Raw genomic sequence first — 12,386 nt, forward strand, 5'->3', positions numbered from 1 at the left:
GTGAAGCGTCTGGGGTAAACCATGGAAAGTTTTGTGGGGCCTGGATGTGAAAAGGGAGCTGTGGTTTTTGGCGCATTATACATGACAGTTAGAGACTGAGTGTGAACGAATGTGGCCTTTATTGTCTTTTCCTAGTGCTACCTCGCACACATGCGGGGGGAGGGGGTTGTCATTTCATGTGTGGCGGGTTGGCGAAGTATGAATTATGTACATGTGTATATATGTATATATCTGTGTATGTATATATATGCATACATTGGAATATATAGGTATGTATATGTGCATGTGTGGATGTGTATGTATATACATGTGTATGTGGGTGGATTGGGCCATTCTTTCGTCTGTTTCCTTGCGCTACCTTGCTAATGCGGGAGACAGCGACAAAGTATAATAAAAGAATAAATAATAAATGAAAATGAAAGAATAGAATTCCCAATGACATTATATGGATGCGAGGCATAGGCTATACATAAGGATGTGTGGAGTAGAGTGAATGTACTGGAAATTAAATGAATGAGGATCAAGTAAACATTGCAAGGGTAAGAAAGATGTGTGGTAGTAAAAAACGAGTGTGGATGAGAGTGTGTGTTGAAATGGTTTGGACATACAGAGAGAATGAGTTAGGAGAGGTTGATAAAGAGGACATGTATAGAAGAGGAGGGAACATGGAGAACAGGAAGACTAAACTAAAGATGGAGTGATGGCGTGAAAAAGATTTTGAACAATCACGGCCTGAAAAGCAGAAGGGTGAAAGGCATGCACAAGATAGTGAACTGGAATGATGTGGTATACTAAGGTTGACGTGCTGTCAATGGACTCACACAAGGTATGTGAAGCATCCAAGATAAACCATGGAATGGTCTGTGGGGCCTAGATGTGGTTAGGGATCTGTGGTTTTGGTAAATTACACATAGCAGCTTGTGTATGGATGTTAGTGGATGCGGTACTGTTCTCTCCAACATTCTGACGATAAATCACCCATATGAAAGAACATTAACTGATCTACTGTACGATAACACATGGTGGGTGGCACTGGACAACATTTATGCTATAATTTCTGAAAGGAATTCCTATTTGTGCCATCCACAGAGTATGAAAAAAATAAGTTTGCCTATGTATATATCATCCACAGGGAAAAGGTTACACAGCACAAACTAGATCATAATATGCATAATATTAAGCATAAAATTATTTGATTTTACTCACACTTTGAATTATTAGCTTCCCATTCGGAGGTATGCGAGTGATGCGTCCATAAGTGGTATTGTCACCTCGACAACTAATACTATGGTTGCTGTTATGCCACAAATGAAGCTCAAATTCTGAAAATCTATATTTATCATTTGATCTCCAAGTCACCAAAAGACTGCGGCTGGAAGAGAAAATATTCATGCTATACTTTGTATTTTCTCAGCTCTGTGTAAGCTTGTTTTGTGTACCATGTATGAAAGTTATTCTGCTACAAGGTTAACCTCATTTTCAGTTACTCTGATATAAACATATGATTACTTTCAATTTACCATGATATAAAGTTATCATTATTTTCAATGACTTTGATATCAAGGTATCATCATTTACAATTTTTCTTTTTTTTTTTTTTTGTCGATGTCTCCCGCGTTTGCGAGGTAGCGCAAGGAAACAGACGAAAGAAATGGCCCAACCCACCCCCATACACATGTATATACATACGTCCACACACGCAAATATACATACCTACACAGCTTTCCATGGTTTACCCCAGTCGCTTCACATGCCTTGATTCAATCCACTGACAGCACGTCAACCCCGGTATACCACATCGGAGCGCTCCAATTCACTCTATTCCTTGCCCTCCTTTCACCCTCCTGCATGTTCAGGCCCCGATCACACAAAATCTTTTTCACTCCATCTTTCCACCTCCAATTTGGTCTCCCTCTTCTCCTCGTTCCCTCCACCTCCGACACATATATCCTCTTGGTCAATCTTTCCTCACTCATTCTCTCCATGTGCCCGGACCATTTCAAAACACCCTCTTCTGCTCTCTCAACCACGCTCTTTTTATTTCCACACATCTCTCTTACCCTTACGTTACTTACTCGATCAAACCACCTCACACCACACATTGTCCTCAAACATCTCATTTCCAGCACATCCATCCTCCTGCGCACAACTCTATCCATAGCCCACGCCTCGCAACCATACAACATTGTTGGAACCACTATTCCTTCAAACATACCCATTTTTGCTTTCCGAGATAATGTTCTCGACTTCCACACATTCTTCAAGGCTCCCAGAATTTTCGCCCCCTCCCCCACCCTATGATCCACTTCCGCTTCCATGGTTCCATCCGCTGCCAGATCCACTCCCAGATATCTAAAACACTTCACTTCCTCCAGTTTTTCTCCATTCAAACTCACTTCCCAATTGACTTGACCCTCAACCCTACTGTAACTAATAACCTTGCTCTTATTCACATTTACTCTTAACTTTCTTCTTTCACACACTTTACCAAACTCAGTCACCAGCTTCTGCAGTTTCTCACATGAATCAGCCACCAGCACTGTATCATCAGCGAACAACAACTGACTCACTTCCTAAGCTCTCTCATCCCCAACAGACTTCATACTTGCCCCTCTTTCCAAAACTCTTGCATTCACCTCCCTAACAACCCCATCCATAAACAAATTAAACAACCATGGAGACATCACACACCCCTGCCGCAAACCTACATTCACTGAGAACCAATCACTTTCCTCTCTTCCTACACGTACACATGCCTTACATCCTCGATAAAAACTTTTCACTGCTTCTAACAACTTGCCTCCCACACCATATATTCTTAATACCTTCCACAGAGCATCTCTATCAACTCTATCATATGCCTTCTCCAGATCCATAAATGCTACATACAAATCCATTTGCTTTTCTAAGTATTTCTCACATACATTCTTCAAAGCAAACACCTGATCCACACATCCTCTACCACTTCTGAAACCACACTGCTCTTCCCCAATCTGATGCTCTGTACATGCCTTCACCCTCTCAATCAATATCCTCCCATATAATTTACCAGGAATACTCAACAAACTTATACCTCTGTAATTTGAGCACTCACTCTTATCCCCTTTGCCTTTGTACAATGGCACTATGCACGCATTCCGCCAATCCTCAGGCACCTCACCATGAGTCATACATACATTAAATAACCTTACCAACCAGTCAACAATACAGTCACCCCCTTTTTTAATAAATTCCACTGCAATACCATCCAAACCTGCTGCCTTGCCGGCTTTCATCTTCCGCAAAGCTTTTACTACCTCTTCTCTGTTTACCAAATCATTTTCCCTATCCCTCTCACTTTGCACACCACCTCGACCAAAACACCCTATATCTGCCACTCTATCATCAAACACATTCAACAAACCTTCAAAATACTCACTCCATCTCCTTCTCACATCACCACTACTTGTTATCACCTCCCCATTTGCGCCCTTCACTGAAGTTCCCATTTGCTCCCTTGTCTTACGCACTTTATTTACCTCCTTCCAGAACATCTTTTTGTTCTCTCATTTACAATGTCAGCACTTTTACCACAAGACTTGTTGTTACAAAAAAAGAATTACAAGATAAACAGATTAAATGAATTCACATGTTAATGTTGGTACAAAACAGGTTCAACATTCACTCAAAATTCTTTAAAGATAGGGGTTTTGGATAATGAAAACCTTTTTGTCTAGTATGTGAACCCTTTCAATACTTACAAAGGAGTATAGTCTCTCAAACTTTGGATTCTTATACTGATTATTTATCCTCCTGAGGCCCATCCCTCATATCTATGATAAGACAGAAATCTAGTGGGGGTAAATCTGCCACTAACGGGGTGCCTTTGTTTCAGCAAAGACCCCAATCCCATCACAGTGGACCCAACACTGCTACATGAGGGCAATGAACTCAAATCCCCAAACCAGGTGGACAATACTAGACCATCAAGATGGGTAAAGAAAGGGAAAAGTTTGAGGGGAAGCATGATGGGCTTCATGCTTCAAGTTCAAGTTTGAGAGATAAAAAAGGTTTTTCATCCATAACAAAAAAAAATCATACTTAAATTTCTTTTCTTTCTTTTTCTTTCAAACTATTCGCCATTTCCCGCATTAGCGAGGTAGCGTTAAGAACAGAGGACTGGGCCTTTGAGGGAATACCCTCACCTGGCCCAATTCTCTGTTCCTTCTTTTGGAAAATTGAAAAAAAAAAAAAAAACGAGTATTTGCAAGTGAAAGTATGCACAAATAAAAGAAAAAAGGGTCACTCTTATTCTCAACAAAATGGTGGATCATGTTTCATTCTTCCAGTCAGACAAGTTATGAAGCTGACCTAATGCTACACACTAGCAACGAGTACATTTAGTTTAAAGTGCTTAACATTAAAAGTGTTGATGAGCTCCAAAGACCTTGCTGGCCTGTCTCTGATATATTGATCCTCCTAGTCCTTCACTCATCCTCTCCATATGTCTGAACTTTATTAGCATGCTCTGGATAGATCTCTCAATCAGACTGTACTTCCAATAACATCTCTGTCTTACACTATTATTTCTGAAACAATTAACCTACCCCACACCACATGTCCTCACACATTCCATTGCCAGCACTGGCCTAAATTAGAAAATACAACAAGTGTTTTGTCCCCAGGCTCAGAAAAATAGTAATGTTAAAGATGATACATAAAGTGCTTGAAATAAAAATGATGAGTCATGGGGAGAAGAGAGAAGCATCTGACCTACCTATACTACAAAGGAGATTGATAAGGGGAGACAAAACTTGATTTAACTTCCAACATGGTTATGAAGCTATGATGATACGAAAATAGGTTGGTTTCATTGAGTAGAAAGGCATTATTAAACCAAATGATAATGACCAGAAGTTGGGAAAAAACAGATGAGGAATGATATTAAGAAATGTCTTCTAATTAACACAAAAAAGGACACTTGCAACTAATTACGTGAAGAGGAATTACATTCTAATATCACAATGTAATTCAAAAGCATACCTAACAGGAATAAAGGTTGAGTATCCCTTCTCTGAAATGTCTGACGAGAAGTGTTTCAGATTTTGGATTTCTTTGGATTTTTGAATATTTGCATATACATAATGAGATGTGGAAAACAGGATGGTGTGGAAATAAACAGGTTAGATCTGAGACATACCTCAATGTTTCGACTGTTCAGCAGTGTTCTTCAGGCTATACTGATTCTAGCATTTGGTGGGACTGTGTTCCCCAACAAGTGATGGTCACCCGGTCGGATGCCTTGGTGTGTCGCTCTCTGATTCGATCACTTGTCCTGCTGCCTCCACCCGTTCACAGCAATCTCTGCTGCCTGACATTACCAGCAGATGAACCCAGACCTTGTGTTAACATTGTTCTTAATCCTTTCCTCTAGGTAAGCTCTCACACTATCACTAAATGGTTTGTCACTTGCCTCTAGTTGCCTTGGTATTAACCATTTAGTGACAGTGTGAGAGCTTACCTAGAGAAAGGGATTAAGAACAAAGTTAGCAAAAGGTCTGGGTTCATCTGCTGATCACGTCAGGCAGCACAGATTGCTGTGAACGCATGGAGGTAGCAGGACAAGCAATCCATTCGGAGAGCGACACACCAAGGCGTCCGATCAGGTTGGGTGACCATCACTTGCTGGGAAACACAGTCCCTCAGAAAGCTGGAATCAGTATCTCCTGAGGAAGATGACTGAATGAACAAAATATTGAGGTATGTCTTAGCTCTAACCCATTTGTTTCCATACCAACCTGCTTTCTACATTTGTTGTGATGGATAATAGATAATGAGATGTCTTGTAGATGGGATCCAAGTCTAAACACAAAATCCATTTGTTTCATATACAACTTCTAAATGTAGCCTGAAGGTAATGTATACAATATTTTTAATAACTTGCATGTGAAAGAAAGTTGGTGTAACACTGAACCATCAGAAAGCTAAAGTGTCACAATGTCAGCCACCCATGTGGACAATCTGTGGTTGTTTGGCATCACCTTCATTCCTGACTGAATTTATATGCTACTGATAAGCAATTATTCTCTTACACTTATTCACACAGAGCAGAGAATAAGCAAAAAACTTAGTGAGTAATGAACTTATGTCTGGCAGTGACAATGGTTTGTAACAAACTGGTGCCAACAGAGCGTCAGAACCCAACATGGGCAAGTAAGGTCATGCGTGGAATTTTCCACTTGCAGTGTCAAATCGCAGCTTAAAATGTTTTGGATTTTGGAGCATTTCAGATTTTGGATTAGGGATGCTCAACCTGTACAAGATTATGAAAGAGTTCAGTATGCATACAATCCTCCCATTACAAAATGACATCCAAGCTTTGGTTAAAAATTTAGGTTTTGAAAGCTGAAAAACATTTTCTCCCTGAAGTGTTCTAAGCCTTTATATGCACTGTATGTCAATCCTTCCTCACTCATTCTCTCCATATGTCCAATTGATTTCAACACACCCTCTTCTGCTCTCTCAACCACACTCTTTTTATTTCCACACATCTCTCTTACCCTTTCATTACTTACTCAATCAAACCACCTCACACCACATATTATCCTCAAACATTTCATCTCCAACCATCCACCCTCCTCCACACAACCCTATCTATAGCCCATGCCTCGCAACCATATAACGTTGGTGGAACTACTATTCCTTCAAATATACCTATTCTTGCTCTCCAAGATAACATTTTCTCCTTCCACACATTCTTCATTACTCCCAGAACCTTCGCCCCCTCCTCCACTCTGTGACTCACTTTCGCTTCCATGGTTCCATTCGCTGCTAAGTCCACTCCCAGATATCTAAAACACTTCACTTCCTCAAATTTTTCTCCATTCAAACTTACATCCCAATTTACTTGTCCTTCAACCCTACTGAACCTAATAACCTTGCTCTTATTCACATTCACTCTCAACTTTCTCTTTTCACACACTTTTCCAAACTCAGTGACCAACTTCTGCAGTTTCTCACTTGAATCAGCCACCAGTGCTGAATCATCAGTGAACAACAACTGACTCACTTCCCAGGGCTTCTCATCCACAAGAGTCTGCATACTCACCATCCATCTCTCCAAAACTCTTGTATTTACCTCCCGAACCACCCCATCCATAAACATATTAAACAACCATAGGGACAACACACACCCAGCCAAAGGCCGACATTCAATGGGAACCAATCATTCTACACATGCCTTACATCCTTGATAAAAACTTCTCACTGCTTCTAGCAGCTTACCTCCCACATTATATACTCTTAAGACCTTCCATGAAGTATCTCTATCAGCACTATCACAGGCTTTCTCCAGATCCATAAATACTACATACAAATCCATCTGTTTTTCTAAGTATTTCTTACACACATTCTTCGAAGCAAACACCTGATCCACACATCCTCTACCACTTCTGAAACCACACTGCTCCTCCCCAATCTGATGCTCTGAATATGCCTTCACCCTCTCAATCAATACTCTCCCATACAATTTTCCAGAAATACTCAACAAATTTATGCCTCCATAGTTTGAACACTTACCTTTTTCCCCTTTGCCTTTTTTTTTTTTTTTTTTTTTTTTTTTTGCCGGTCTCCCGCGTTTGCGAGGTAGCGCAAGGAAACAGATGAAAGAAATGGCCCAACCCACCCCCATACACATGTATATACATACGTCCACACACGCAAATATACATACCTACACAGCTTTCCATGGTTTACCCCAGTCGCTTCACATGCCCTGATTCAATCCACTGACAGCACGTCAACCCCGGTATACCACATCGATCCAATTCACTCTATTCCTTGCCCTCCTTTCACCCTCCTGCATGTTCAGGCCCCGATCACACAAAATCTTTTTCACTCCATCTTTCCACCTCCAATTTGGTCTCCCACTTCTCGTTCCCTCCACCTCCGACACATATATCCTCTTGGTCAATCTTTCCTCACTCATTCTCTCCATGTGCCCAAACCATTTCAAAACACCCTCTTCTGCTCTCTCAACCACGCTCTTTTTATTTCCACACATCTCTCTTACCCTTACATTACTTACTCGATCAAACCACCTCACACCACACGTTGTCCTCAAATATCTCATTTCCAGCACATCCATCCTCCTGCGCACAACTCTATCCATAGCCCACGCCTCGCAACCATACAACATTGTTGGAACCACTATTCCTTCAAACATACACATTTTTGCTTTCCGAGATAATGTTCTTGACTTCCACACATTCTTCAAGGCTCCCAGGATTATTGCCTCCTCCCCACCCTATGATCCACTTCCGCTTCCATGGTTCCATCCGCTGCCAGATCCACTCCCAGATATCTAAAACACTTTACTTCCTCCAGTTTTTCTCCATTCAAACTTACCTCCCAATTGACTTGATCCTCAACCCTACTGTACCTAATTACCTTGCTCTTATTCACATTTACTCTTAACTTTCTTCTTTCACACACTTTACCAAACTCAGTCACCAGCTTCTGCAGTTTCTCACATGAATCAGCCACCAGCGCTGTATCATCAGCGAACAACAACTGACTCACTTCCCAAGCTCTCTTATCCCCAGCAGACTTCATACTTGCCCCTCTTTCCAAAACTCTTGCATTCACCTCCCTAACAACCCCATCCATAAACAAATTAAACAACCATGGCGACATGACACACCCCTGCCGCAAACCTACATTCACTGAGAACCAATCACTTTCCTCTCTTCCTACACGTACACATGCCTTACATCCTCGATAAAAACTTTTCACTGCTTCTAACAACTTGCCTCCCACACCATATATTCTTAATACCTTCCACAGAGCATCTCTATCAACTCTATCATATGCCTTCTCCAGATCCATAAATCCATGAGTCATACATACATTAAATAACCTTACCAACCAGTCAATAATACAGTCCCCCCCTTTTTTAATAAATTCAACTGCAATACCATCCAAACCTGCTGCCTTGCCGGCTTTCATCTTCCGCAAAGCTTTTACTACCTCTTCTCTGTTTACCAAATCATTTTCCCTAACCCTCTCACTTTGCACACCACCTCGACCAAAACACCCTATATCTGCCACTCTATCATCTTTGTACAATGGCATTATACATGCATTCTGCCAATCCTCAGGCACTTCACCATGATCCATACATACACTGAACATTCTTACCAACCAATCAAAACACAGTCACCCCCTTTCTTAATAAATTCAACTGCAATACCATCCAAACCCACCACCTTGCTGGAGTTCATCTTCTGTAAGGCTTCCACCACCCCTTCTCTATTAACCAAACCACTCTCCCTGAGTCTCTCATTTCGCACCCCACCCCAACAAAAACACCCTACATCTGCCACTCCATCATCAAACACATTCAAAATACTCAACCTCCTCCTCACTTCATCACTACCTGTTATCACTTCCTCCCTTGCCCCCCCTTCACTGATGCTCCCATTTGCTCTCGTCTTACATACATTATTTACCTCCTTCCAAAAAATCTTTTTATTCTCCCTAAAGTTTAATGATACTCTCTCACCTCAACCCCTCATTTGTCCTCTTTTTCAACCCTAGCACCCTCCTCTTGACCTCCTACCACTTTCTCTTATACATTCCCCAATCATTTGCACTCCTTCCTTGCAAGTATCATCGAAATGCCTCTCTTTTCTCTTTCACTGACTTTACTTCATCCCACCACTTGTTACCCTTTATAATCTGCCCACCTCCCACCTTTCTCAAGCCAGATGTATCTTTTGCACATGCCATCACTGCTTCCCTAAATAAGTCCCATTACTCACCTACCCTCCTCATGTCATGTGTTCTCACCTTCTGTCATTCCATACCCAATCTCTCCTAGTACTTCCTCACTCAACTCTCCTTTCCAAGCTTACTTACTCTCATCACTCTCTTCTCCCTGACATTCTCTCTTCTTTTTTGAAAACTCCATGAATCTTCACATTCACCTCCACATGACAGCGATCAGACATCCCACCAGCTGTCCTTCTCAGCACATACACATCCAAAAGTCTCTCTTTTATCCGCCCATCAGTTAACATGTAATCTAATAATGCCCTTTGACCATCTCTCCTACTCATATTGTGTATATTGTGTATATCTCTCTTTTTAAACCAGGCATATACTCAAGCAGGGGGTAGCGATGCTGTTTCCTGTGAGTGGGGTGGTGCCAGGAATGGATGAAGGCAAGCAAGTAAGAATATGTACATGTTTATATATGTACATACATAAACTTTCATACACGTAAGTAATAAAAGAGGGGAAGATTTCCAGCCCTAGTTCCCACCATTTTTCGTTGCCTTCTCCAACACACAGGAGATACATGGGTAATATTTGTTCTCCCCTACCCCAAGGGATATAACTAATTATGCCTCGCAAAGAAATATATGTGGAATAAGAAAACTGATTAATTACTGAAACAAAAGGAAAGGATACTGATCCATAATGAGCCAAATGACAGCAGCAGGTTATGATATGTGTGTTGGTGACATGATCCTAAGGAACTGTGAACACTGAATAGCAAGAAGCAGGTGGATTGGTGACATCGACATAGTGGCAGGAGATGACAGGCTAAGGGTGAACCTCCTTAATGAGCAACAGCTATGGTGATCTGAGGATGACTAAAAGGTGAAGTGAATGTGAAGCTTCCTCTCTATTTCTATGAGGGAAGAAATGATCCTGATCCCAATATTCATCATGGAACATCTCATTGCTCATGAGACAAACCACAGGGGATAGAAATTAACACTCAAAGAGTAAGAATACTTGTGGTGAAAATGACAGTAATGAGAATGATTAAATAAAATTGCCAGTAAAGAGAATGATTGAATGAAAATGACAATGACGAAAATGATTAAATAAAATTGACAGTGAAGAGAATGATTGAATAAAAATGACAGTGAACTTTAACAGTAGTATATGTGACAGACATTATATCAGAATAAGCTTGTTTATGATACTAAATCACTCAACTGACTTCTTATTGTTGGGATCCAAGTAGAATGTAGTATTCCAGCTCTTCAGATCAACACGATTGGATGGATCCACCCAAATGAAGTCAGAAAATTGAAGAGACTTATGTACTGGTTTTTCCACAGCCAACATATAGCAACCAAAATCGAGATTGCTGTAACTCATATGGCCCTGTAAAAAAGAAAGTCTGGTATACAGAATATGAAAGAAGACTCATCTTTTACTGATACTATTAATGTGTAGTAAAAGTTTTATATTTAATGTAGTATGTGTATACTGCATGATAAATTCAAAATCTACAACACTGTAGTTTGTTCTATCATAATACTGACAAAATACAACTCTCTGAAGCTGTATGTTCCTTACAGAATGAGTTTCACTTCAATGTGTGAGAAACTTACTGCTGAGTCTAGACAAAGTAAGTTAATGATACAAGTGCTGAAAACTGGAAAGCCAATTAATAAGGAAGCTTTCATACAACCAGGTGGTAACCCTACCGATTCATTCTGGCAATTAGCCACTGATACACAATATAGCTAAAATTCCATCTCACTGCCAAGGTCTGCCAACAGATAACATCATCTTACCTCTAGCCCTTTCCACCTAGCACAAAAATGAAAGTATTTGTTACAGCCAAACTAAGTCATAGGATAAATGTGATGACATGCACGTCTTTGGCTTATTTAATCTATGCTCAAAAATAACTTTCTTTTTATCAAAATCAATTTCTAAAGCCTGAAATTCAGCTAAAGACATCTCTGCTTTCATCATATGGATGTGTGGTCTACAAATGGGACAAAGGGCACTCAGTCATCCTTTATCCGAGGTTCATAATCTTACACAATAGGAAAATTAAACATACAGATGAGATATAGCTCAAATGTTCTTCATTAATAGATGCGACAATCATGGATAAAAGTGCTCCCCTGGTGAGACTTTTAACTCAGAAGGGAGAGGAAAAAGCAGTTTTAAGAGCATAATATTCAAGGAATTTAAACCCACCAAAGGAATCATTATGACCAAGGAATCACCAAAGTTGACAGCAAAATATATAGACTTGAAATCCATCAGCGTAATCATCATAACAATAATCTCTGAAACTGATAGCATATGGTGTTGTCAATTCATGTTACTGATGCACTAAATTCTACTGTGAACACTCATAAGTACTAACATCTGGATGTTATTTTAGTGTAATGTAAATCTAATGGCAAGGATTAGATCTAAGTATAAAACTAAAAAATTGCATAAAACATCACTAAAAAATACTTTCTATGCCTTCAAATAATCACTTCAAATTCATCCTTTTTTTTTTTTTTTTTTTTTTTTTTTTGCCGCTGTCTCCCGCGTTTGCGAGGTAGCGCAAGGAAACAGACGAAAGAAATGGCCCAACCCAT

General features: G+C 40.3%; 1 protein-coding gene across 5 annotated transcripts in view; it reads right to left on the bottom strand.

The window, feature by feature from the left end:
- Window positions 1-12,386, bottom strand: part of LOC139746567 (uncharacterized) — a 133,215-nt gene that overhangs the window by 65,598 nt on the left and 55,231 nt on the right. For all 5 annotated transcript variants that reach the window (XM_071657931.1, XM_071657928.1, XM_071657929.1 and 2 more), the window contains exons 7-8: window positions 10,994-11,160; window positions 1,207-1,372 (exon numbers count right to left, since the gene is read on the bottom strand). In XM_071657931.1, the coding sequence (XP_071514032.1) occupies window positions 1,207-1,372; window positions 10,994-11,160 (333 nt within the window). The remainder of the gene's footprint in view (window positions 1-1,206; window positions 1,373-10,993; window positions 11,161-12,386) is intronic.

This window comes from Panulirus ornatus, chromosome 65 (assembly GCF_036320965.1).
Source record: "Panulirus ornatus isolate Po-2019 chromosome 65, ASM3632096v1, whole genome shotgun sequence".
Taxonomy (NCBI): domain Eukaryota; kingdom Metazoa; phylum Arthropoda; class Malacostraca; order Decapoda; family Palinuridae; genus Panulirus; species Panulirus ornatus.